The 23,283-nt window shown below is 38.7% G+C and overlaps 2 protein-coding genes across 2 annotated transcripts in view; one reads left to right on the forward strand and one right to left on the reverse strand.

The window, feature by feature from the left end:
* Positions 1 to 7,493, reverse strand: part of RSPH14 (radial spoke head 14 homolog) — a 69,442-nt gene extending 61,949 nt beyond the window's left edge. Inside the window, exons 1-3 of the mRNA XM_054392907.1 lie at positions 7,295 to 7,493; positions 5,897 to 5,999; positions 5,592 to 5,710 (exon numbers count right to left, since the gene is read on the reverse strand). Of these exons, the coding sequence (XP_054248882.1) occupies positions 5,592 to 5,710; positions 5,897 to 5,999; positions 7,295 to 7,493 (421 nt within the window). The remainder of the gene's footprint in view (positions 1 to 5,591; positions 5,711 to 5,896; positions 6,000 to 7,294) is intronic.
* Positions 7,494 to 11,683: 4,190 nt separating this feature from the next.
* On the forward strand, positions 11,684 to 21,597 carry RAB36 (RAB36, member RAS oncogene family). Its single transcript, XM_054392752.1, has 10 exons — positions 11,684 to 11,752; positions 12,916 to 13,004; positions 15,488 to 15,553; positions 16,028 to 16,129; positions 17,869 to 17,933; positions 18,519 to 18,570; positions 19,881 to 19,962; positions 20,711 to 20,801; positions 21,200 to 21,319; positions 21,533 to 21,597. Exons 1-10 carry the CDS (start codon positions 11,684 to 11,686, stop codon positions 21,595 to 21,597), a joined length of 801 nt encoding a protein of 266 aa, XP_054248727.1.
* The last annotated feature ends 1,686 nt before the right edge of the window (positions 21,598 to 23,283 follow it).

Genomic DNA, 23,283 nt, shown 5'->3' on the forward strand with positions numbered 1-23,283 from the left:
TATGACAACCACTTAACTGGATAATGTTTATGGAGTTTTCTTTCCTTTGTGGCAGGCTGCTGACTTTGGTTTATTTGCTTCAGATCTATTTTGTCAGCCTATTCATCAACATTCAGCAATTTTAATCTTTAGCAGTTACTTTTGAGAAACTCAGTGAGATTTAAGGGATGTGTTTCCATTTAGTATCTTCACATGTTATTGTTGTCTTTCTGGGGGAGATGGATAGTAGCAAATTTAGGAAAGAAGTTACAAATCAAGATCTGTAAAAATATCAGGAAAGACTCTTCCGTGGTGTCTGCAAGTTACATACGAAGCCTGCCTGCATATTGTGTTACACAAGCAGGCACTTTTTATGGATGTCTGTGCTTAGAAACACAGCTCCAGGTATGGGCACATACATACATTTCTGAGCAGTGCTCAAAGGTGGTCTCCTAAGCCTGAAAAAAAACTTGAAAAATATGTTCACATTTTTGTACTGCTTAGTTCTCAGCCAGTCTACAAAAATCAATCCAAAATTTGGTCTGGCTCATACTTGTGAAAAAATAAGCTTTAGGAAACACCTAATTTTTTTTTTTTAAAGTGACCATATACAAGGTGATCTATTGGCATAAGTCTTACTGATGGGTTTTCATTGAAAGTTTCTTGAAAATTCCATCCATTCAGACTGTAACAAGGTTCTTCTAGAACATCTTAGACTGAAATTTCTAAAACTCTGGATCTACATTAAGAAAAGCTGCAACTCTTGTAGATAAACATCCTGGCAGTTAAACAGAATTTGGCTTAGACATGAATAATTTCTGACACCAGCTGAAAATATTTGCTAGTGCTTGGATAGTTTTTTGTCTCTCGCCATTTCTACAAAATGTATCAAAAAGTTCTTATTTTTCTTACATTATGTTTAAGAATCCTTCTTTTGATCCATTTGACGACATCTCTGTTCAAGCTAGGATTTTTTTAAGTGACCTGGAGACTTAAGCTAATGGTGAGTTGGAGCCACTAAGAATACTACAATACTCTTGAAGGCAGTGCTAGAAGTCATAAGCATTTTCAACCTTGCTAGAGAATGTAACCATAACAAAAGTATTCCCTGACACTCAAATCATGAATTAAGACTTTCAAAACTCTTCAGACAAAATTGATAATGGGGAAAAATCTGTCTAATGTTGAAGGAGGTATTTTATCCCTGTACTGAAGGCACAAAGCCCCTTTAAGCATTCCCTGTCAACTGTTAACACCCGAAGAGCAGAAGCAAAAGAGCAAGTGAGTCTCCACCTTGAAGGCACAAAAGGTTTACCATGGCACACAAGGAGTGTTTGGGTTTACTTGCAGTGAGAAGATACTATTGCCTGCATGTGATACTTGCTGTCATGCTGCTTGACCTGGTGAGTGTACTAAAAACTGCCTGTTGGTAATTGCTAGTACAGTCCATAAAGCTAGTGCAGGATCCTCTAAACTTCATTTATCATTAAAGTGCTATCATGTACTTGAGAAATTGCACAGTATTTCTAGTCTGAATTGTTTTCTGTAATGTAACACCCTGTTATTAGCCAGCTGAATTGTGAAAAAGGCATAAAATGAGACAGGGCTTCCTTTCCCAATGAATGGCCTATTAGACATTCTGCCTCCTTCACCTCTAGCTTTCTTGGCACTGTGGCCATTTCAGACTAATGAAAGAAATGTAAAGAAAAAAACAGCATTTGTTAGAACATAGCTTCAAAGTAAGAAAACTGGACAGGAAAACTAAGAAGTGTAGTCAGTTCTGAGGAAGGTAAGAGATACATTTAAAAAAAAAGAAATCTTCAGCTAAAAAAGTCTTTTCAAAATAGGTGTTACAGACAATCTACAACAGAAGGGGAGAACCTAGGGTACTTCTGAAGAAAAGGATCAGTGACATTTCTCACTGAATGAAGGCTATCTTGGGAAGGAGAAACGGAATTGAAGTACTGCCATATGCTCCTGCTTGGCTTAAGAAAAGCATAAGGACAGGGAGGAATAAAGCAGTAACTAAATAATCAGTTCACATAATCATGTTCTCTGAATAGCAATTCCTTGTCAGTAGCTCTTTAATAATTTAATTCCTATAATGGTTTTGATCTTAAAATTTGGAGTAAGTCACAGTTACTCTGTTTTCTATCTGAAGAATCAAGATATTAAAATAAATTCTATTTTACACAGGAGTAAAGCAATTTTATTTTCTGATTGTATAAGAAAATTTAGGCACAGGGAAGGTTGAGAGTAAAAAGTCTGGGCCAAAGACAGGTGCTGACATCGAACCCCTTGAGTCTTATTTGTTCACCTGGGTAAATCACGCACTTAAATTTGCATCTCTTTTCTGAGTTTGCCAGTTTATCAGTGATGCAGCACACTGCCACCTGAAAGGACTGCATTAATACAGCTGGGGTTTCACTTCACCTGGGCAACAAGGACATTCACAGAAGAGATGTTCCATCTGCTGCAATAAGAATGCCATCTGTCTATCATTTGCACTCCCTACAGCAAAACAAGCTTCAAAGGGAAGAAGGAATTCTTAAATCCACAAACCTGACTGGTTATGATTTTTCAAGGGTGGAATAGTGGAGACACTGAGGGTCAGTAAAGTAGGAGAAATATTCTCTCTTGGACTTTTCCCCAACAGAGGTTCTGGCAAGCTTAAAAACAACCCCCAGCCTTTGTCTAAAAGGATGAAGTACCCATAAAAAACTAGGATAGATAATAGGTAAGAATTATTAAGCTTTTCCAGTATTAGCCATACTCTAGGGTACTTTGCTTTTGTTTTGTTTTTTTTTCCTAGAACTATTTTTGCAGTTGTTGCCCAGGTCATTTGCCATTGTGTAACACCCTTTACTAACATCGTTATCAACTGTGTCAGCTAATTGTTTTTACAAAGAGTGAAAGGTTTGCTATTCATTTCTCCAATGCTCTTGATTTTCTTTTGCTGCTGATTCTTTTCCCTTGTCTATCCTGTGTTGAATACATCTATCTATGTATCTTATTTTTATCTTTCTAATGCCTATTAATTCTTGCCACTAAGTTATTTTTTCTTCTGGAACTATTGCTCTTCAGTGTTCCCCCAATCTTTGTGGATTTTCCCACCTTTTATGTTTAAGTGATCTCACTGTTCCTGGAGGATACTGGTATACACCCTTAAATTTAAGGAAAAAAACTGCATTGGATTTTCCTAAAATAATCACATTTCCTTAAGTTACTCTGGTTTGGAGAGTGATCAGGTGGCCTGGCAAAGAGCTAACCAGACCACAGACCACTTCCCAGTTAACAAAAACAACTCTGTGCCAAAGGCTTGCACAGCTTATGTTGCTTTTTGTAGTGTGGAACATATTGATGTGTTGGTCCTGTAAATCACCTCAGCTCTAGAGAATGTCAGGAATCTAGCTGTAGAAAGGTATACTAGTTGCTGACTTCCTCAAGCTGATGGAAGAGACATCCTATCTCATTATCTACTGTGAGGTGTAGAAGAAAAGGCAGGGAGGGAGGCAGGCATTTTCTCGGCTAGCTTTAGAAGGCTGGATCACCAGGCAGAGGCTCTTTCTGTATCTCTTGTATGTCAGATGAATACGGTCAGGTCTTGTGATTCTTACCACCTATTAGAAAATATCTGCTGTTCTCCCTGAACAGCCTCCCAAATTGTCTCATAGCAAAGGAAACACTTTTAGCACCTTCCTGTTTTTCTTGTAAGCAGCCATCTGTATGTGAGTCCATACTGCAGCCACACAATTCTGCTCAGGGAGCTGTCTTCCAACCCTTCAATGCAGGTATGTATATTTTTATAGACATGCTGTATTGTTATCTAAATAAAACAAATACATGGCTTGGGAAAGCAGCCTTTTCCAAGGGTAATTACTCAGAGATGCTTTCTCAGGCAGCACACTAGCTCAGGCTTTACACCACTGATCTTACAGACTGTACATACGTGACAGGTAGAAGACTGCAGGTTTTCTTCTGTTTCTACTCACCCCAAAAAACTGTCAAAGGACATTGTTTGAAAATCAGGTCTGTAGAAAGCTATGCAAGACTAATTTAATCTAGTCAAGTGCTTCTATCTCAAATAAGTCTTGGAGGCACAAACATTGACAGAGGAAATAGTAAAAATCTGGCATAATTTCATAGCTGACGAAATCAAGCTTTGAAAGAGCTAAAGGTTTGTCTCAAGATATAAAGAGGCTACTAGACACATCATGCTCTTTGAGACATTTGAATATAGGATCAGAAGACAGAGATAAAATTCTGCTTACTTCACAGATGTAAACAGTTCCTCTACATTAATTTTTAATTTCTTATAAAGAGAAGGGGGAGGAAATAGGGAAAAGTTGGCATACATGGATACAGAGCATGATCACTGCAAATGTATTAGGATTACACCAAATGTTGAGAATTAATGAACAGGAAAAATTTATTTAAAGCAGACAGAAATATCAAGTTTCTAATGAAGTAACTCTCCTTACTTACACTTAAAAGGAACTTGCAATGAAAGCACTGATGTACAGAATTTACCAAGTAACTAATTTGACTATTACATAATGCACTTATCTACAGGGTGGTATCTCTGTCTACACAGTTAAGGGCCAGAATTCTTAAAGGGCATTTAGATAGGTCAACGTTTACTTAAGCCAAGTGTCATTTGTAAAATAGCTAGGGAAACTGTCAGAAAATTAACATTATTATCATATCTTACCAAGTCTGTTTAACAAAATTACCTAAGGGAAACAATATTTGAATAAGATGTCAGAAGATAACATTTTCACTGCTCCTTATATCACCACTTCAAAACAATATCAAAGCATGCGTTTAAGAAACAGTACCTATGAGGCCAAGGTGAAAGACACATGAATAGATAATCTGAGGAATACAGAGAGCAGTGGATGGTGCCTTTAATTGCTCATTTGTGCCGCCTCCTACACTAGTGCTTGTAAGCAGTGGGGAAGGCATAAAAAAAAAATTCACAAAATTTGTACCTCCTAAACCCAGAAAAACTCTGCAAACCCTGCGCTGCGATATTTGTGCATCATGATGAACAGCTGCTCATCTTGAATAGGAGAGGACAAAGTAGCTTTTTGATGCAAGGTTCTGAAATACAGACTCGAGTATGCAGTCCAAACAACATGTGTCTTGAGCAGAAAAAACTTAACTTGCATAAGAGGTAAGAAAGTTAACAGATGTAGCAGAGTCAGTCCTCCTAGCACACAGACAGGCCTATTCACAGGTGTATTATGTTAGCACGGGGCATTTCACTTACCTGTGTTAAGCAGTTCCTATATTTTGATTAAGCATTCTCACTATTATTATACAATTAGAACGTTTTTAGAAGTGCAAAAGCAGCTCTAGAAAAGTTTTTCTCCACCAATAAAAAATTTATGGCAGCCACACTTTAACAAGTTTTTTGATAGAACCTGAAGAATAAAATCTTGTAAGAAAACTAACTAAAGAAAATTCAGATTAGTAAAAATTAAATTGTTTCAAAATAGAATTTTCAAGGAAAATGGAATAAATTACATGTGGAAAATATCACATAGGCAATCAAATAAATTCACCTATTTGCTTTGCCTGTCTGAATACTTAACTACTGAAACCCCTACCTTCAGGTAATTTTGCCATCATCTCAAGTATGTGATATGTGTTCTTCCGACAGGTGTCTACTGCATCATCCAAAAGCTTAGTGAGGGCAGGAATCACTCCATGGTGTATCAGCCCTTGTCTATGAATAACATCAGAGGATACATTTAACTAAACATGATAAACTTGTGTATTTGCTTAATCTTAACTAAATACTCTTCTTTACATTGAATCTGCAATGTCAAAACTTAGAAATTCTTTTTTAATTCTCACTGAAACATCCTTGTCACTTCCCACAGAACTCAGTAAACCCTGGAATGGCACCTACCTGCCAACATTATGCATAGCCATGACATAGAGGATTTCCGTGGTTTTCTGACGGACAGTGCTGTCATGGTGTACCAGCAAATTCTTCAGATTATCCAAGAACCCTATGAGACACAGTAGTTGGCTGCAATATGTCCTACTTTCAGCCACAAGCAATACTTTGTTTTATATCACACCCTGAAGTGCATGAATCTTTTGTTGTTGTTCTTTTTAGACTCATTCTGCAATCACTCAGATGATTCTGAGTAGTTCTGCATAAAAAGCTTTGATGTTTTGTCTCTCCAGTAAAGTTATAACTGGATGCACCATGCTAGCTACTGCTGAAGGAATGGATGGCAAAAGATGACTTCACAGATTTTGCAGCTGAACTTGCAAACCTTATTTAAATATTATTTAATTAATTCTTAATCAAAAGATTCATCAGTTTTTTGCCTGCTAGTATTATGGAACCCCAGATATAAGAATTTTAACCTCAAGAATGAAAAATCCTATGTTATGTGTGGTAGAAAATGTCTAATGAAGGAAAGAAATGGAATTTTGCGCTTTTTACTTATGTAGGAGAACTAAAAGCCTTTTCCTTTCTCCTTTTTAAATAAAATATACTTAGCAGTCTTATGACATTAGAAATTAATGAATTAACTTTTCTGAAAGGTTCATTACAAAAGACTGCAGGCAAATGAAATTCAACTTGGTGGCTTTTTTTTTTTAATTGTTACTAGCCTATTTTAGGAATTAGCAAAAATTCAGAATAAACACAAGGGAAAAAAACCCCTACTGTTGATAAAACCTATGGTCAACCACTGATAAATCCTAAAGTGAGGCTACTCTTAAACTGTGTCATATATATGACATTACAAAAATTCTTTAGCTTTATAAGGTAAAACAACTAGAGGTTAAAATAAAGATTTTCATGGTCATTTTGTGTCATAGATTCATAGAACGGTCTGGGTTGGAAGAGACCTCAAAAGGTCACCTAGTCCAATCTCCTCTGCAATAAGCAGGGACATCCTCAATTAGATCAGGTTGCCCAGAGTCCTGTCCAGCCTCACCTGGAATACCTCCAGAGATGGGGCCTCAACCACCTCCCCAGGCAACCTGTTCCAATATTCCACCACCCTCATAGTGCAGAACTTGTTCCTATCATCCAATCTAAATGTACTCTTCTCTGCTTTGAAGATGTTGCCCCTTCTGCTATCACTGCAGGCATTTGTAGACAGTCTCTCTCCATCTTGTTTGTAGGCCCCCTTCAGGTACTGGAAAGCTGCTACTGGGTCTCTCTGGAGTCTCCTCTTTTTCCAGGCTGAACAACCTCAGCTTAAGTTAAAAAGCAGTGCGCAAAGGTAAAGTAGGTTTTTTTTCTTCTCCACTGTGTCCAAGCTTCTGACAATAGATCACTTACCTATTTCTAGTGCCTGATAGACGTTTTCTGGGTCATGGACCAGGTCGCAGAGTGACATCAGTGCCTGCTGCTGAATCAACAGCTCTGGAGAACATAACTCCTCATTCAGCTTGGGAAGGGCCCTCCTCCCAAATGCCAGAGAAGCTTTGCTGGGATCTGTGTTAGGGGGGAGGTTGGCTGAGATACGAATGTGTGCCATCCCAAATCTTCCTGGGAAGGATACTCCCTATCCCCAGGAATGCTCTAAAAGGCCTGTAGCTGGTCACTGGGCAGATAGTGCAGCAAAAAGACAACTGGTGACTTTAAACAGTGCTCTGTGTCCCAGAGAAGCTATTTTAGCACATGTTCCTTGTCAGGAAGCTACGAAAAGAGGCTGGAATGGTTCATGGTCATCAGCTGAACTGTCTTAGTGGGTTTAATTCTCTACTGAAGACTGTAAAAACAAAACAAAAAAGGTGTGTGAGAGAGAAAGCACTGAAAATTGCAGGGTTAAGGAGGTAATGTTAGGTAATATTTTTGAAAGGGTTTTGGTGAAGTAGTCTGATGTCCCAAACCAGTGAAGGGGCTCAAAATAGTAAAGCAGAAACAAAAGGTCAAAACCAAACAAAAAACCCAACAACCAAAACCCCCCCGAAACAACTAAAAAACCACAACAACCTAACGTATTATTTGAAAAGGAGTCTAAATTAAACCTGCCCTCAGAGTCTAACATTTGGAAGGGTTGTTGATGGCTGACCTGCCCCTTCCCTCAGTAAGGGAATTGCTCGAAGCTGCGAAGTTACAACTGCCCTTCTCTCTTCCAAACAAAAGCGAGAGAATCGATCACAGGCGCCCTGTCCCGCCAGCGTACCGTCGCCTCAGCCTTTCCCGCTCCGCAACAGGCGTCCGCGTGCCCTGGTTGCCACAGCAACCCGCTCTTTACGTACGCACCGCTCCGTGAATAAAAGCTACGCAGCCAAGCAGACTGAGTCCGGCCTTGCGTCAACAGCGTAAGTACCGCGTTTAACGTGGCTGGTGTGTGGGGCTAGCGCTAATATCGCAGTTCGTGAATTGGAAGCTGGAGCGCGCTGCGGGCGCGGGACGCTGCTGAGGAGCACCGCGGGCGGGAGCCTGTGAGGAGACGGGGAAACGGCGCCGGGGCTTGCAACCCGCTTCACCTCTTTTCTCTGCTAAAGCAGGGAAGGGAGGCTTTCTTATCATCCCCTGTTTTTAAAGTAATTTCTGTTAAACGAAATTGCAAAAGATTAAAAATTTAACAAAATGGTGGTGGAATTAATAACAGAGATCTAGCAGGTGAGTGCCTTGAGGTGCAGTGCGTGAAAGGAGCACAGTAGTTCTCCACTAGGTTTCCCTTCCTGGTCTTCACACTGTCACTATAAACAGCTAAAATGTGTGGCAAGGGTTTCCTTATTATGATGTGGTTTCATGTAACTGTATTCAAGATGTGGCCATCTTTTTCAGTATGATTCTGCTTAAAGGCACAGTGGTGTTCAGAGGCCAGCATTACCATTGCAGTGCTGCTGGCACAGCCCTGGCTTGTCAATTGTCATCTGGCATCAGGAGAAAACCAACTGTGACCAACCTCTGCTATAAAAGGTTAGTTATCTGTGCAAGTAGAGAAGTCATTGAGATGTTTTTCATTATGTCTGAGGAACAATTGCAATAATCAAAGTTCTTAAATAGGTCGAATTTTCACCCTGTTTCAACAGGAAGAGTGCAAACTTTTCTTAATGTAGAAGGGAGAGGAGATCAGAGACTTCTCTTGCCCTGCAGTGTTAACTCTGGTCTTGTCCTTTTGGTGTGAGTTGTTCTGTCTTGTCCTACACTGTAGCCTGGAATACTTGTGATTAGTGGTCATGATGTTACATTATTTTATGTAGAGCTTCTGTAGGCATTCCTCAAATACTTTGAATGCACAGAATCTGTTGGTGATGCTGTTCCTGGAACATTGCTGAAGGAGGATTGTGATGCCATGCAGACACTTTATTCCCAGTCCTCCTTGGTGATTCAATCCCCTTCATCTCTGTTAAAAGAGAAAATCTGGATCTCATCACCAATCATTCTCAGTATTTTAGCAGCTTTAGATTTCTTAAGTCGTTGGCCTTTTTCCTCTAAGGGTGTGGCTAATTTGGTGGTTACTTGGGGTATGTTCATGTGTGTGAAAGATTCAGATTAAATACACAAAATGTAAGTGAAGATGGCCTCTCAATTTAAAAATGTTTCTGTTTGCCTTGGTCCCTCCCATACTTTGGAGTCACTGGGTTGTTGAATTGATTTTTTTTTTTTAATCTTCATTTGTGAAAGAGCTCTAGGAGATGAGAGTGAGTCAGCACATGTACACATGACAAAGTTTTACATGCTTAGGAGGTGTCGAACTAGAACTAGGAGAATATGGAGGCAGCAAGTTAGTGCTCGAAACTGGCAGGGGTTTTCTTGTTGTCAGAACTATTATTTTAAGATGTTAATGCTGCCATAAAATCATTCAAATCTGCCAAAAAGGCAGAGGCATACCAAAAAAGGGTCTAGATCCCTTTAGGTTTATACAGTCACAAGTGACATGATAAATAGATCTGTGCATATGGTAATAAATAAATACATACAATAATGTCTCTTTGGTGAGTAACCCATCAGCTGCAAATTTGGATTCCTTGAGGGGAAGTGGGTGTTTCAGTATGGGTGAGATCACTTCAATGCCTGGAATGATTTAAAAACAATTTCTCACAAAAGAGAATAAAACATTAACTCTAAGTAATGCACTAGTATTTTGTTGAGCATTATTCTTAGTGTGGAGTTATAAAACAACTGTATTTTTTTCTTGTTTATTGTTTAAAATTACTTGTCCACAGCCCACAATGATTAGCCTTTTAACATTCTTAGTCTGCTGTAGGAATGGGAGAGTCTTGTCTCCTGGGTGTTAAGAGCCCATTTCAGCACTAGTGAAATATGACTTCGAGCCTTCTTTTGTTCTGAAATTTGGAAAAGTAAATCCTAATGAAATAAATGGCAACATCTTTTAGCATCTTAAATTACAGCCTATCATACTAAATGCTGTCTAAACTAAGGAGGTGATTAAAACTACTTAGGAAATACAAAAGAGCTCTGTGATTTCTTATTTCTTGCCTTTAGTGCTCACTGTCTTAGAAAGCAAGATTGCTAATGACTAGAAAGACATTTATATAATTCAGAATGTCTCATTACTGGCATACACATCCTGACTCTTGAGATGAAATCAAGATGAAATTCTGAAAAAATCCCTCAGGAGTTTCTTTATAATTGCTGCTATGCTTAATATTAGCACTGGAACAGTTCCCCGCTCCATTAGCTCTTCCTCTGCTGGGTTAATCCTGTTTTTTGTATCCACATATACAAACTGTGCAGAAAATGGAACAGGACTAAGGGACCATTTGTTTCTTAAGGAGCAGTTCTGATCAAAGGAATCTGTATGGCTGCTAAAACCAGTTTGTTATTTTAAAACTAGGGCCGTATATGTAGTTAAATTACTCCAACCCTGCCCAATCTGTAAGAGAAGGGGAGGAAGGTAAGTGTTGCAAGCCTGTTGCTATGGTCACGCAGCTAGCAGATTGAGCTGTTTGTGTGGCCAGAATCCTGCCGCATCAGCTGCTGCATGGTGAGTCCTTCCTTACAGTTTGCTACATGATGAATGTTCTTATTAGAAGCATTCTTTTGAATGCCATAAGAAATTGGTATCCTATCAAGAGTCCCCTCCCCCAACAACCCACGAGGTTTCATTGCATAACCAAATTGATGTCTCAAGTGGGATATCTAAATGCATTTGTGATTTTCATGTGAACACTATTCATTTTCCAAGTCAGACTATCTACTGATTTTGTTCTTTCTGAGCTGATCTTGGATGAAAGTCTGATCTTGTGCCAAGAAATGTGGCAGCTTAATCTTTTCTCCTTTCTTGTTCTGACCAAATGAATTCTGATATCCCCTAGCATTTTTTTAGTGTGATTAGTACAGAGGCATTTCAATGATGAGCAAGATTTGTAAATTAAACACTGCAGAATCCTTTCAGAGTTAAACTGCAAGCATTTAGGTAGAATTAAGTGAAGAGTTCTCTGCCGTCCCACGGAGTTAGAGTCGGGGCCTGGTAGTTTCAGAAAACCACTGTTGGCTACTGCAGCTATCTACACTGAAGTGGTCCCTTTTATGTAAGAAACAGGCTTTCTTTAACACAAATAAAGAGCTGCCAGTTGTACTGAAAGGAAAAAAAAGATGCTGAGTCTGTAAAATCTGCCAGCATTTTTTTTAATCACGTTTTCCCTATTTTGAGGCAATTTCTGAATACTCTGTTTCTCTTTATGTAGAATACTCTGTTTCTCTTTATGTATTTCCTGTCTAGTAGAGTTTAATTGAATTTGGAGGATGAAGTCCAGCCTAATGCATTTGGTTCCCCCAGTGAGTAGGGACAGAGTAATCTCTCAGTTTCCCAAGGTAAGCATTCTTTATCCCTCTGGTCACAGTATGTAGCACCTGCCACACTGAGCTATCTTTCCCTTGTGATAATTAGTATTTTAATTTAATGTACAGCTTTTGTCTTCTGCTAAAATGACAAACTATTTAAGGATTTCTTACAAAGATGAATGTGACCTCATGTTTCCATCCAGTGCTGCTAGCTTTAATAATCATCTTTTTCTTCCTTTAACTTTTACAGAAAATTACTCTTGCCACAAAAGTGTTCTCTTATAATATCTATGTTATTTTGGCCAAACATTATTAATTACATGCTTAAAGAGTTCCCTCACCAAGGGGAAGTAAGAACTGTAGCTGATATTAAATATGCAAAGAGTCTAATTAGATCTGTGTGCAGGTTTTGGTTGAGGAATTCGAGGCAATTGTAATTTTCTGTTTGTAGCACCCTTAGTCATATGGTAGATCAAAGAAGTAGGCACTATAGAAACACAGACAGAAGAGATCATTGAGGTCCCCAAAGGCTTTTGTACTTGAAGTATAACGGAAGAGGTTAAGGACAGGGAAGAACAAGGAATTGCCATTCTGTTTTTTCAGTTGTTCAAAAGATCCGTTTAAGGGAGTTAGCATTTTTTGCCATGCTTGATCTCAGCTGCACATTTTGCTTTTAACTTTATGAAAACTACCAACCAATTTGAAGCAAATAGAAGGTAATTTTTCTCATTTTTCTCATTTTTAACTAATGCCTAATTAAAACTAATAAATAAAAACAGTGCTTCACACACATAAGAGATCCAAAAGACTTCATAGAAATAATGACTTGCTGGTGATGTGCTCCCACCCGTCTTCGTCTGATGTGTCCTTTGTGGGCACTGGGATAATTTAAGGTACTTACTATTGTACGGAATGATGAGCAAATGTATGTGAGTGTGGAAGTGTAGCTAGTGCTGGGACACTGCCACTCAGCAAGGTGGTTGAGTGAGAAGGCTGTCCAAAGGAGTTTTCAGAGACATGACTGTGGGGAAGCCTTACTGTACTGTTACCCAAGCAATCACTTTTCTTATGCCAGACTATCTCTGTGCTTGACAAACTCTTTGAATTAATCTTCTTAGCTATTTTTTTCCTTGCTGATTGGACTTCTGCAAAGTAGCTGGTTTATCCCAGTTACTGTCCTCTCCTGTTTTCAGTGGTACACACCTGAGGCCTGTCTGCAGTTCAAAGAGCACTTCCATGCCCAGGTCAGGACTGCTTGTCAGCAGAGCACTGGAACAGCAGGGTAAATTATATATGCAATGAAGAATAACAAACCAAATATGCAATGAAGAAAGTATTTTAAACTCTTTATGGCCTGCTTCCTTCCTAGACTTTTCCTCCGTCTTTCCTCATCTTCTTCACTCCCATATGTTTCATGGCAGCTGGCAGCTAAGCTTGTGTGGATGGCATTTTTTTGACCTCTTTGACCGTGACCTGAGGGCACTCCAACCCCTACCATTCTATGATTCTATGAATAAAGTGCCTCCTCTTCACACAAGTGTCAAAGATACTTCTTCTTCTGATATAAGTAGCACTGAGAGTCGCTTACCCACAAATAGCTGCAATTTTGAACTTAACTCTTAGTTCAAGAGATTAATTGACTGTTTAAAATGTGTTGAATTTTGCACATACAAGTCAGCATGGCAAACAAATTTTAGAGTAGTCGTATGGAATCAGGCAGATCCAGCCTTGCTGTGTTCTCTGCTGATGTTCCAAATGATCAGCTAATAAAGGCTTTGGGGAAAATAAACATACTGCTGTTCTAAGTTGCTTAGAGCACTTAGCTTTAGTGTTTTAGAAGTATACATGTTAAGAAGTTCTCTTTTAATGTTTCCTCAAAGCTGGGCCAAAATTCTGGTAAACATATAGCACTGAAAAATCCAAAGAAACCAGTTTATGCCCTAGTAATAATCTTTTAATTTGTTAAATTTTTCACATCATCTCTCTCCCAGAACTGTTACTAGTACTGATTTAATTCCTGAAGCAAGGTAAGAAAGCTAAACTGTGTTAGAAATCACCACTATTCATTTAAATAGCTGTATGTTTTACTGATAAATGCTTCTGTGTTCTGGTGTGAATTGGAGCTTCAATGAAGACTGACAAGTAGCTCGCAATTCTTTCAAATCTAGAGTCGTTGCTAACCATGATATCCATCTTTAAATGCAACTTTGTATTCATTTCACTAAGGAGTCTTGCTAAACAAAACAAAATACATTGAAGAGGCATCAGTGAGTTTATTGCTTTTTAGAAGCACAGTCACTGTCTAGTATCATGTAAATTTGTCGCAAGTGTCTGGACAATTTTGTTAGCAAGACATGCTTTAGTGGATTGAGTTCTTTTTTTCCTCCTCCATAAACAAATATTTGTTCTTTTTATTTCCAGAGTAAGCCAACTCTCCAGTTCATTTGTTCTAGTAACAGAGTATAGCTGAAAACTTTACTTTTGGATTTGTAAATAAAATTACTTTCTTGTCAGTGCTCTCTAGATATGATTATTGTTAGGTTATTTTTTTGATGGGATGGGGGTAGGAGGAGCAGGAAACTGAGCGTTTTGTAGAGTAATTGTAAAGCTTGACAAGAATAACCAATATCTTCCTTTTCCGTTACCTCAAGTAATGGAATATTTCTTTCTCAGAAAAATAGTCTGAGAAATCCAGTAGCTAATGGCTGTATTTAAGAGTCTGTTGATACTCCATCAATGTGTTAAATTGTCTGATCTAGGGAGGTTTGTTCCTCCCCCCCAAATATGAACACCTCTAAACCATCACTTGACTATTTGGCTTTTTCCTTAAGGATGTTGATTTTATTCAATATTTTATCAGTAACAGTTAGTATTGACTGGCACACCAAATGCCTTCTTTTTTTAATTTTTTAAAAATATTAGGCTGTTTACCAGTCAAGATTTGGATTACTTAGAATAAACAACTTAGAATCAGCATCACATGGAAGCTTGATATAACCAGAAATAGTATTCAATAGAATGCCTTCCTTTAGAAAGCATTCCTTGACAGAAGACAGCACTAAACCTCCTAAGCCATTTTTCTAGCATGTGCATGATACACTCCCATTCACTTCTCTACCTGTATCTCCTAAAAGAAAGATTGTTTCAATTTTATGAATGCAGTCTGAGTCACCTAAAGCCCATCTGCTGCATCCTGTGGGAGGACCCAGAGCAAAGAGGATTACTTGCATGAAACCAGATTCAGATTAATATTATTCCAAAATATATTGGCTCTAACCATGTGTTTTTGTTTTTTTTTCTCCTGAGACAAACTCTGCAAGTGGGTTATTTTATTGCCAGCAATTTCTTGTTTCTGCAGTTAGGACTTGATCTGTGCTATTAAAAGTCAATGAGGAATTTGTGGTTAATGTTTATGAAAACGATACAGATACTTTGTAGTCTTATATACATCTGGCAGTTTGCACATACTTGAAGTCAAAGCAATTTTAATAAAATAGAATTTATGTCCCACTTGGATTATATTTAACAAAAAATATGCAGAGTAAGAAATTTCTGCCTCAGACGGGTTTGGGTTTTTTAGTGACCTCTTTTTCTTCCTTGCAATTTAAAACTCAGATCCTGCAGTACCGTGGCATTTAGGTCAATTGGAGTCACAGGTACACATGCTCATCACTTGAAATTTAAGGATCTAAATCAGTTTGTTTTAGAGAGAGAATATTGAAATTGCTACTACAAACATGTTATGTTTTCATACATTTATAACAGGCTGAAAATAGCCAAAGTGGTTGTGGTAGGAGACCTTTATGTTGGGAAAACCAGCCTTATCAACAGGTACAGTGTATCTCAACACATGATTTGATTGTGCTGTTTCTCAAATAAATGTTATAATGTCTCCATTCCTGTCCATTCATGCTGATGGTGTTGGTGGTTATTGTTTTTTCTTCTACATTCTTCAGTAGATATGCTAAGTTTTTAGCTTCACTGTTTTATCACTTGGGTCATTATTTATAACCCAGGACATATTCCCTTGTAACGAAGACTGTAAGATACTGAATCTTCCTTGGTAGTCAAAGGAGAGTTCATTGTGATTTTCATCTCATCCCAGGAGCTTCCTAGATGTCTCTGCTTTCCTGTTTGCTATGCAGTATTTTTTTTTTTTCAATTTATATGTGCTTCTGTGATATTGAGCCACTACATAGTTACTTAATTCTTTTCTTCCTAACTTACTTTAGATAGTGTTAGTTTTGTATTTTTTTTGTGGCTGGGAGTTACTAGTATTGAATATTTTTTTTTTTTCAATTGCAGATTTTGTAAAGATAATTTTGACCGGGACTACAAGGCCACCATTGGTGTGGATTTTGAAATGGAACGTTTTGAAATAATGGGAATTCCCTTTAATCTCCAGATGTAAGATGACACAGCATGGCTAAGCATTGCACAGAGTACAGTTGCAGCAGAGCTTGAATTGCTGTATGCTAGTGGAATAGAGATTTTAAAGAAATCATAACATTGCACAAAGAATAATGGAATCTGAAACCCAGGTTCTGTACCTGGAGTTGCAGTTTTAGTAACAGTGCTACTATCCTGGATTACTTATCACTAAAAATGTTGCAAGTCTGTCCATGGAAATTAATCTTGGATGTCTTGCACTATTTCAGGGGAGTTCTGCTTTGTTTTACTCAATTTCCTTGAAAGAGAAGTAGAAGCTTTTGCCATAGACTTTCTTCAGTTCTGCTGTTACACCATTCTGTCACTTGAGTTCCACTGAACTGGGCTTGCCTGGGAATTCTTTTCCTGCAGCCATTGACATTAATGGTCCAGTGATTTCAGCATCTCTTAATTAGGGACTAAGTGATTTTTCTCCAAATTATAGAAAGACTGGAGTGCTTTTATTAGAATGCAAACCCAAAATCTTTGATTTTCAGCTTGGTTAGGAGACTAGCGGGAATTTTGGCCTTCTCTCACCTGCTTTGGTTCTACTTATGTATGTCCTTTGGCATTTTCCACGGCTATCAGTATTGCTCTGTAGGGGGTATTATTGAATCACAGAATGTTAGGGGCTGCAAGAAACCTCGAGAGATCATCTAGTCCAACCCCCCCTGCCAGAGCAAGATCCCCTATACCAGATCACACAGAAAGACATCCAGGCAGGAAATGTCTATGTAGTGTGACTAGAGCAGAAATAAGATGCTTCGCAAAAGCATTTTAGTGCATGAATCTTAAAAACCTTGTCACTTAGGAACACGTTTTTTCTGAGATATCCCTGATGTCAATAGATGGCTAATGGGATTTATTGAAGAATAATTAGAAATACAGTTCCCACTGATTTCAGTTCCATTGTTTTTTTGAATATTCTGCCAAGCCCTATCCCTTTGAAACTTGAGTCCCTCTAAAATCTAGATGGAAACATCAGTATTTCACCTGCTGAGGCAATAAGGTTCATGAGCTACTAAATGTCAGGTTGCTTTATCTGCAGGATCTTCAGGGGCTGGGTAGAACATTTCAATATGATAAGCACTAGTGCCCCCTTTTGCTGGGAGATTTCCATACAAGATGAATTTGCAAGTATCCATGGTTGGCACTCTTAGGCTGTAACAAAAACCCAAACCTCTGCAGTAGTTAAGAGGACTGCATATCATGTTGATTAATCAAGAAGCACTGTCTTGATTTTCTTCAGTGGTGTCATTAGTACCTGGTTAACTGAGCTGTGCATAGACAGATATAATATCTAACAGTTGTAAGATTCTAACATGAGCTAACCTATGATTTACGTAGTATTAGCAGAGAAAATGTTCAGAATTGGATTTCCTTAGGCATATATTCAAATGGCATGGATGAGGCAAAAACGTATTAAGGAAAAGTGTGTTACCATACAGCATACAAATACTTGAACTGTATGCAAAATGACCAGTATTAAAAAGGAAAAAATATTAATGATAAAACCAGAGTTAAAATGTCTATATGAAATAGTAGAGCTTTACTGTCTTTCTGTCAGTAGTTAATGAATAACATGTTCCAGATGGTAACACTTCTTTGGTATCAAATTCTTCTCTAACTTGTACCAGTCTGCTGCTTCATTAGCATGTTTGCTCTGGTTACACAGCGTTTCATTAACCTGAAACTTCTGTTTTCCCTCCATTTCACAGATGGGACACAGCAGGTCAGGAAAAGTTCAAGTGCATTGCATCTGCTTACTACCGAGGAGCAGAGGGTGAGAACAACATTAATTTGATCCTGGCTGTGACAGGAGGTTGTACTTTATACAGAAATGTATATGTATATGTGCTCCTTGAAAAGGAACCTGTAGACACAGTGTGGTGGAATGGATTGTCCATTACTGGAGAGAAGGGACTAAAATTCTCATGAATTGATACCTTTTCACATCTGTAAGCTCTGAATGTTCTGATGATGCAGTGATAAAAATTGGCATTTATGTCAAGGGAGAAAAGAATCTGGTTTTGGGGTAAGATTATTGCTGAAGTTAGAAGTGGATACTTCTGGCATTCCCTTTGGTAACAGACAATTCTGCAGGAATTAGTGATCCCAAAAAATAGGAGTAACAGCACTATAGGCTACAGACCACAGGTAAATAAGGCTGAAACCTGATGACTTCAGGCTTACTGAGTGCTAGAAAAGGAAGAGGAATGAACTAATGGGTAGTCTTCCATCTCCTCTGTGTTAAATCTTTTCTTGCACTTTCTTTGTAAACAGTCTCTGTTTAATAAGATGAGTTGGAGAGACTTCTGCTGCACTTTCTAACTTAATTACTTTTTTCTGTTTTAAATTTTTATTGCAGTTATAATAACAGTGTTTGATCTGGCTGATGTCCAGACTTTGGATCACACCAAGTAAGTTTCTGTATTTTGGCTTAGCCTTTAAAGCTTTTACAATGTAAGCTTTTATGGTTTAATTGCCTTGGATAGCCTGTAGTTGCTGAGAACTTGCTGGATTGTGAGTGTATTTTCTGTTGAGCTAGGAAATGAAGAATGGCAGTCACTTATTTGGTTTACGTATGGTGGGGTTTTTCTAAAGAAAATACAGAGCAGACATTTGAAGTACTTACCCTTGACTTCCTTTATACTCAAGGAGAGAAAAGGCACTTCAGCAAAAGCTTGATCTTTCTAAAACCAGAGGTGAAGTGCACCCCAAAACCGTTCCTTTTGCCCTCCATTTGCTGTAAACAGGGTAAGAGGCTGGCATCTGATATAAATGGTTAAAATGATGAGATACATCTCACGCATAATGTCTCAAGAGCCTCTCATTTTCTAGGTGTACTTGCTGGCCTGAAATGACTAGGCTGCCAAAAAGAGGAGAGTATATGTAGCTAAACTTACTGGTTCAGATATACTTGTAATGGTTTGGTCACAACAGCACACTAATGGTTAGGAGCAATTGTTTTGCTTTCAGTGCAGGCTGCAAAGCCCTCCTGGTCTATGATGCACATCCTTGTTGCCAACTCAAGGCATGTGTATTTCTAAGATGCTGTTGTGACTGCAATGCAGGGACCTGTTTCATTACAACCCGTACTCTCTTAGATTATTTCCTTAGACTACTACTATGGTACTTAGCTCATTTACATATGACTTTGTAAATAATATATATATTAGTGTGTCTGCTTGGCTGAAAATAATTGAAGCCTGTGAACCTGATTACACACACTCTCCCTTCCCTCCTTTGCTTGTGTTGGATGACTCAAGAGGAACCTGATTTGCCAAGGCAACAAAAATATGTAAAAGCTTATGAGACAAGAATCATGCAGCCTTCATAGGGAGCTGTTTTATAATTCTCAATAGATGATTTCATTCTTTTTCATTCCATTTTGCATCTAATCTGCTGTGTTCTTTAAATCTTTTTCTCTGTTTTTTGTTTTCTTATCTTGATCAAAACTTTGCCCCTTCCATCATACTGATAAATATCCTCTCTGGGTCATTGTTGAATTTACACCATGAAATGGGCACGTTTGAACTTTTCCCTAGTGGAAGGCATGTATTCAAAGGAGTTAGAACAGCTCCTGGCCTCTTTCTGTCTAGAAAAAGGGCACTTGATAGTCTCACATAAGCTTATCCTCTCACATTTTTTTGTGACCCTGTTATCCATCACTTTCTCCTATATTCCTCAGTGCTTTTGACTGATCCTCTCATTTCTGTTTGTATTTCAGACAGTGGCTAGAAGATACATTGAGGGAGAATGAGCCGGATTCCAGCTTCATCTTTCTAGTTGGAACGAAAAAAGATTTGGTGGTAAGCAAATTGAATGCAGATAGGAAAATCAGATTTCCCCAAGTTCCTCAAGCGATGTCCGCTACAAATTGTACACAATGTTGTTGGAATAAAGAGCTTGAGGGAAAATCATAACCAGAAGAAAGATCACAGGTAAATAAAACAGCACACTTGGAACCGATTAAGAAGATGCTTTCAGAAAAGATGGGCACTTGGTGAAGTCTCCCTATTTCTATTCCTTGCATAACATCTTTCAACCCCATACAAGTACTTGAAAAGGCAGAGAAAAAGTGTGTGCAGAAAAGAATGGAGTACCCGATGATCTTGAGGGGTGTGTTGGTTTGGGTTTCAGAGACTGTGTTCTTTTTTCAGGAACAGGGAAGAATTCTTGCTTAATTGAATGTAACATCATTTGCAGAGGATCAGGATATGATGCATGCAGTCTATACCATTCTGAGTCTTGTATTTTTCTCTCTCTAGCTATCAATACTGAATTCTTAAAGATTTCAAAGCAAAATTGCTTCTCACTGTTTAGCTGATTTTTTTTTGGATATATTTTATTTCCCACCCTCCCCAGCTGCCACAGTACCACTTATGCACTTTGTTTAGTACGCTTCACTATAAACAAGTCCCAGAAACTGCATGTTCTAAGGCAAGGCCAGAAAGGCCACTGTGAAAACTGAAAGCATCACAGTGCAGGTGCTAATAGTACCTCTGTGTTACTGCTAGCCCAGGTATGCTCTTATGTTGTTCCATGTTATTTGCTCAGTCAGATGCTGTGTGTGAAAGGACAGAGCTAGATGCCATCCGCTTTGCAAATGAGATGCAAGCAGAATACTGGTCAGTTTCAGCCAAAACAGGTGAGTCACTGCAAGGGATGTAAAAATAGCACAGCTACAAGGCTTATGGTAAGGTGGAAGTTGAAATTCCTTATTTCCCCATTCCCACACTGCTGCTGTGCAGTGCCTAATCATGTTTAACTCATAGGTAGCTACATAAACACACATGTGCACTGCTACTTAACATAAACAGTGAGAAAAATTATACTACAAACCTCATTCTCTCTGTTGCTGACTGAAAATAAAGGGATGGTTCAAGGTACAGTATTCCAGAGTAAGAAAATGAGAAACTATCTCTGCAGTGATCAGAATGGAGGACAGGTTGTTGGAGAGGCTTGTTCTATCCCACTGTTGAGCACACATCTGCTCACAAATGTGCTTGATATCCTTGATCTGATTGTTTCTGTCCTGTTCCCTAGGGGAAAATGTCAAAGAATTCTTTTCCCGAGTTGCTGCCTTGGCCTTTGAGCAGTCCATGATAAAGGAGCTGGGGAAAACTGCTGGGCATGTAGCCCGAATTGGGACAGGAAACCTCATCAGTACGTTAAGTTTGTATTTTCCTTGTTTACAGCCTGCGATATTGGGGAGGGTTTTCAAGCACTAAAGCCTGTTTCAAACACCTGCAAACATGTTCATGTTACTGTCTGCCTGAGTTCTAGCATATAGGAGTGACTGGAACTGCATTCAGCAGTGGCTATTGGATGGTGGAGTTTCTTCTGATTTTATATTATAATTCTTTTTTTTTCCTACAGAACTTGAAAAGAACATGATGGGAACCCCAGAAAGCAATACCCAAGTCAGCCTGAGCTGCTGCTAGTTGGCAACTTTTTCTGCAAGCACCATGCTTCTCTGTAGCCCAGCACAGAGCACCTGCAACGATGAGAGCTCCCAAACAAAAATAGAAAGTTTTATTTTAGGAAATGAAAGAGGGAAAATGTATCAAACTGTTGTTGTTGATGGTGGTTTGTTTGTTTGGATTTGGTTTTTGTTTGGTAGGTTTGGGGTTTTGTTGGTTTGGGGAGGGAGGGTAGGGAGTTTAGTCCTACTGAGACTCAATAACTGAGCATCTGAAATGAATCTTGGATCATGTTGCAAATGAAATGCTTAGGAAAGCACAAAGGAAACTTAACTTTGTTAGAAAAATAAACGTAGATGTGAAAGTTCTTAATGTTTCTATCAGATCTATGTTTTATTTATGCATGTTAATTCATCCTATCAGCAACTTAACTGTCTTAGAAGAAACTTCAATATGGTGGAAAACAGCATTGGAGCAGCTGTGTTAACTCTAAACATAGGTAGGCTCTGCCATGATTTTTATACCAGTTGAAGTCCTGACAGCAATCATAGCAACAGTTGCAGTGCCAGCTTGTGGAATGTGCAGCTGAGAAAGGGGAGAAGTGAAATTGGAAGGCATTCTAATGACAGAGAGCAGCTGTAATGATGTTTCCCAAGGAAGTACCAATGTTCACTGTTCCTTGTCTTAGTAAGCAGAAGCTATTGTGAGTTCCTGTTTAAATGGGTATCCATAGCTCCTTCAGCAAAACAACTGCTAATGTTCACTTCTCCCTATAAAAGCCTTCCTTTTAATTTTTGATGATGTTTCTGCCTTTTGAGAGATTATTTGACAACTTAGATTATTATTATTTGTAGTCTGTTTAGGACATGTGATTCAGATCTTTCAGAATCATGCTGGTTCCCAGCTCACGCTCATCTTGTGATACAACCACCAGATTCCAAGCTTCATGAATAGATCTGGCTCCCTCTCTCTCTTTTCAGGGTTTTTTTTGATAGTTGGAGGCTGTTCTTGGGAGTACAGTGTATCACACTGGTGAATGAAGGCTGTATCACACCCTCTGAGCTTGGAAGTTAAAATTAAGTATTTGACAAGTTGATAGTATACCAAAATCTGCATTTGGTAGTGGAGATGATTGATCAGCTTCTTGTATTTTTGGCCATAAGGCAGTTCTCACAGCGAGAAATTGCTGCTCTCTGAATTCTGAGAAGGAGAGTTTCTACTTTTCTGGATTCACAGAATGATTTAGGCCAGATGGGACTTCGCTGGCCATGTCAAAGTACCAGAGTGCTGATTGGCACTTCAAAAATGTGATTTCATAGTTTCAGCCACAGATTAATCGGTAATCACGTTTTATCTACCTTCAGAAAGACTCTGCTTATATCCTACCGTCTGTTTTTTCATTCTTACAGAGCTTCTGTTTCTCGGGTGGGATTACGCTGCAGGAACAGCGTGAGACAACTCAGGAACTGTTAAACTTGAGCCTAGTGGCTCCCCTTTCCCACAAGAGGGAGCGCTGTGGTCGCTGTAGTACCGGCTCAGTTTCCACCGGGAAGGGCTTTGCAATCTCTTGCAGGCCAGCAGAGGGTATTTGCAGGACAGTCTGTCTGGAGTTCAGCCCTCTCCTCACAAGGTTCCGATTCTCAAATCATAGGCATGGGTCTGCCATCATGGCCTTATTGGAATTTGTATCCCATTAAAGTAATACTC

Source organism: Indicator indicator, chromosome 26 (assembly GCF_027791375.1).
Source record: "Indicator indicator isolate 239-I01 chromosome 26, UM_Iind_1.1, whole genome shotgun sequence".
In the NCBI taxonomy this organism is placed as follows: Eukaryota; Metazoa; Chordata; class Aves; order Piciformes; family Indicatoridae; genus Indicator; species Indicator indicator.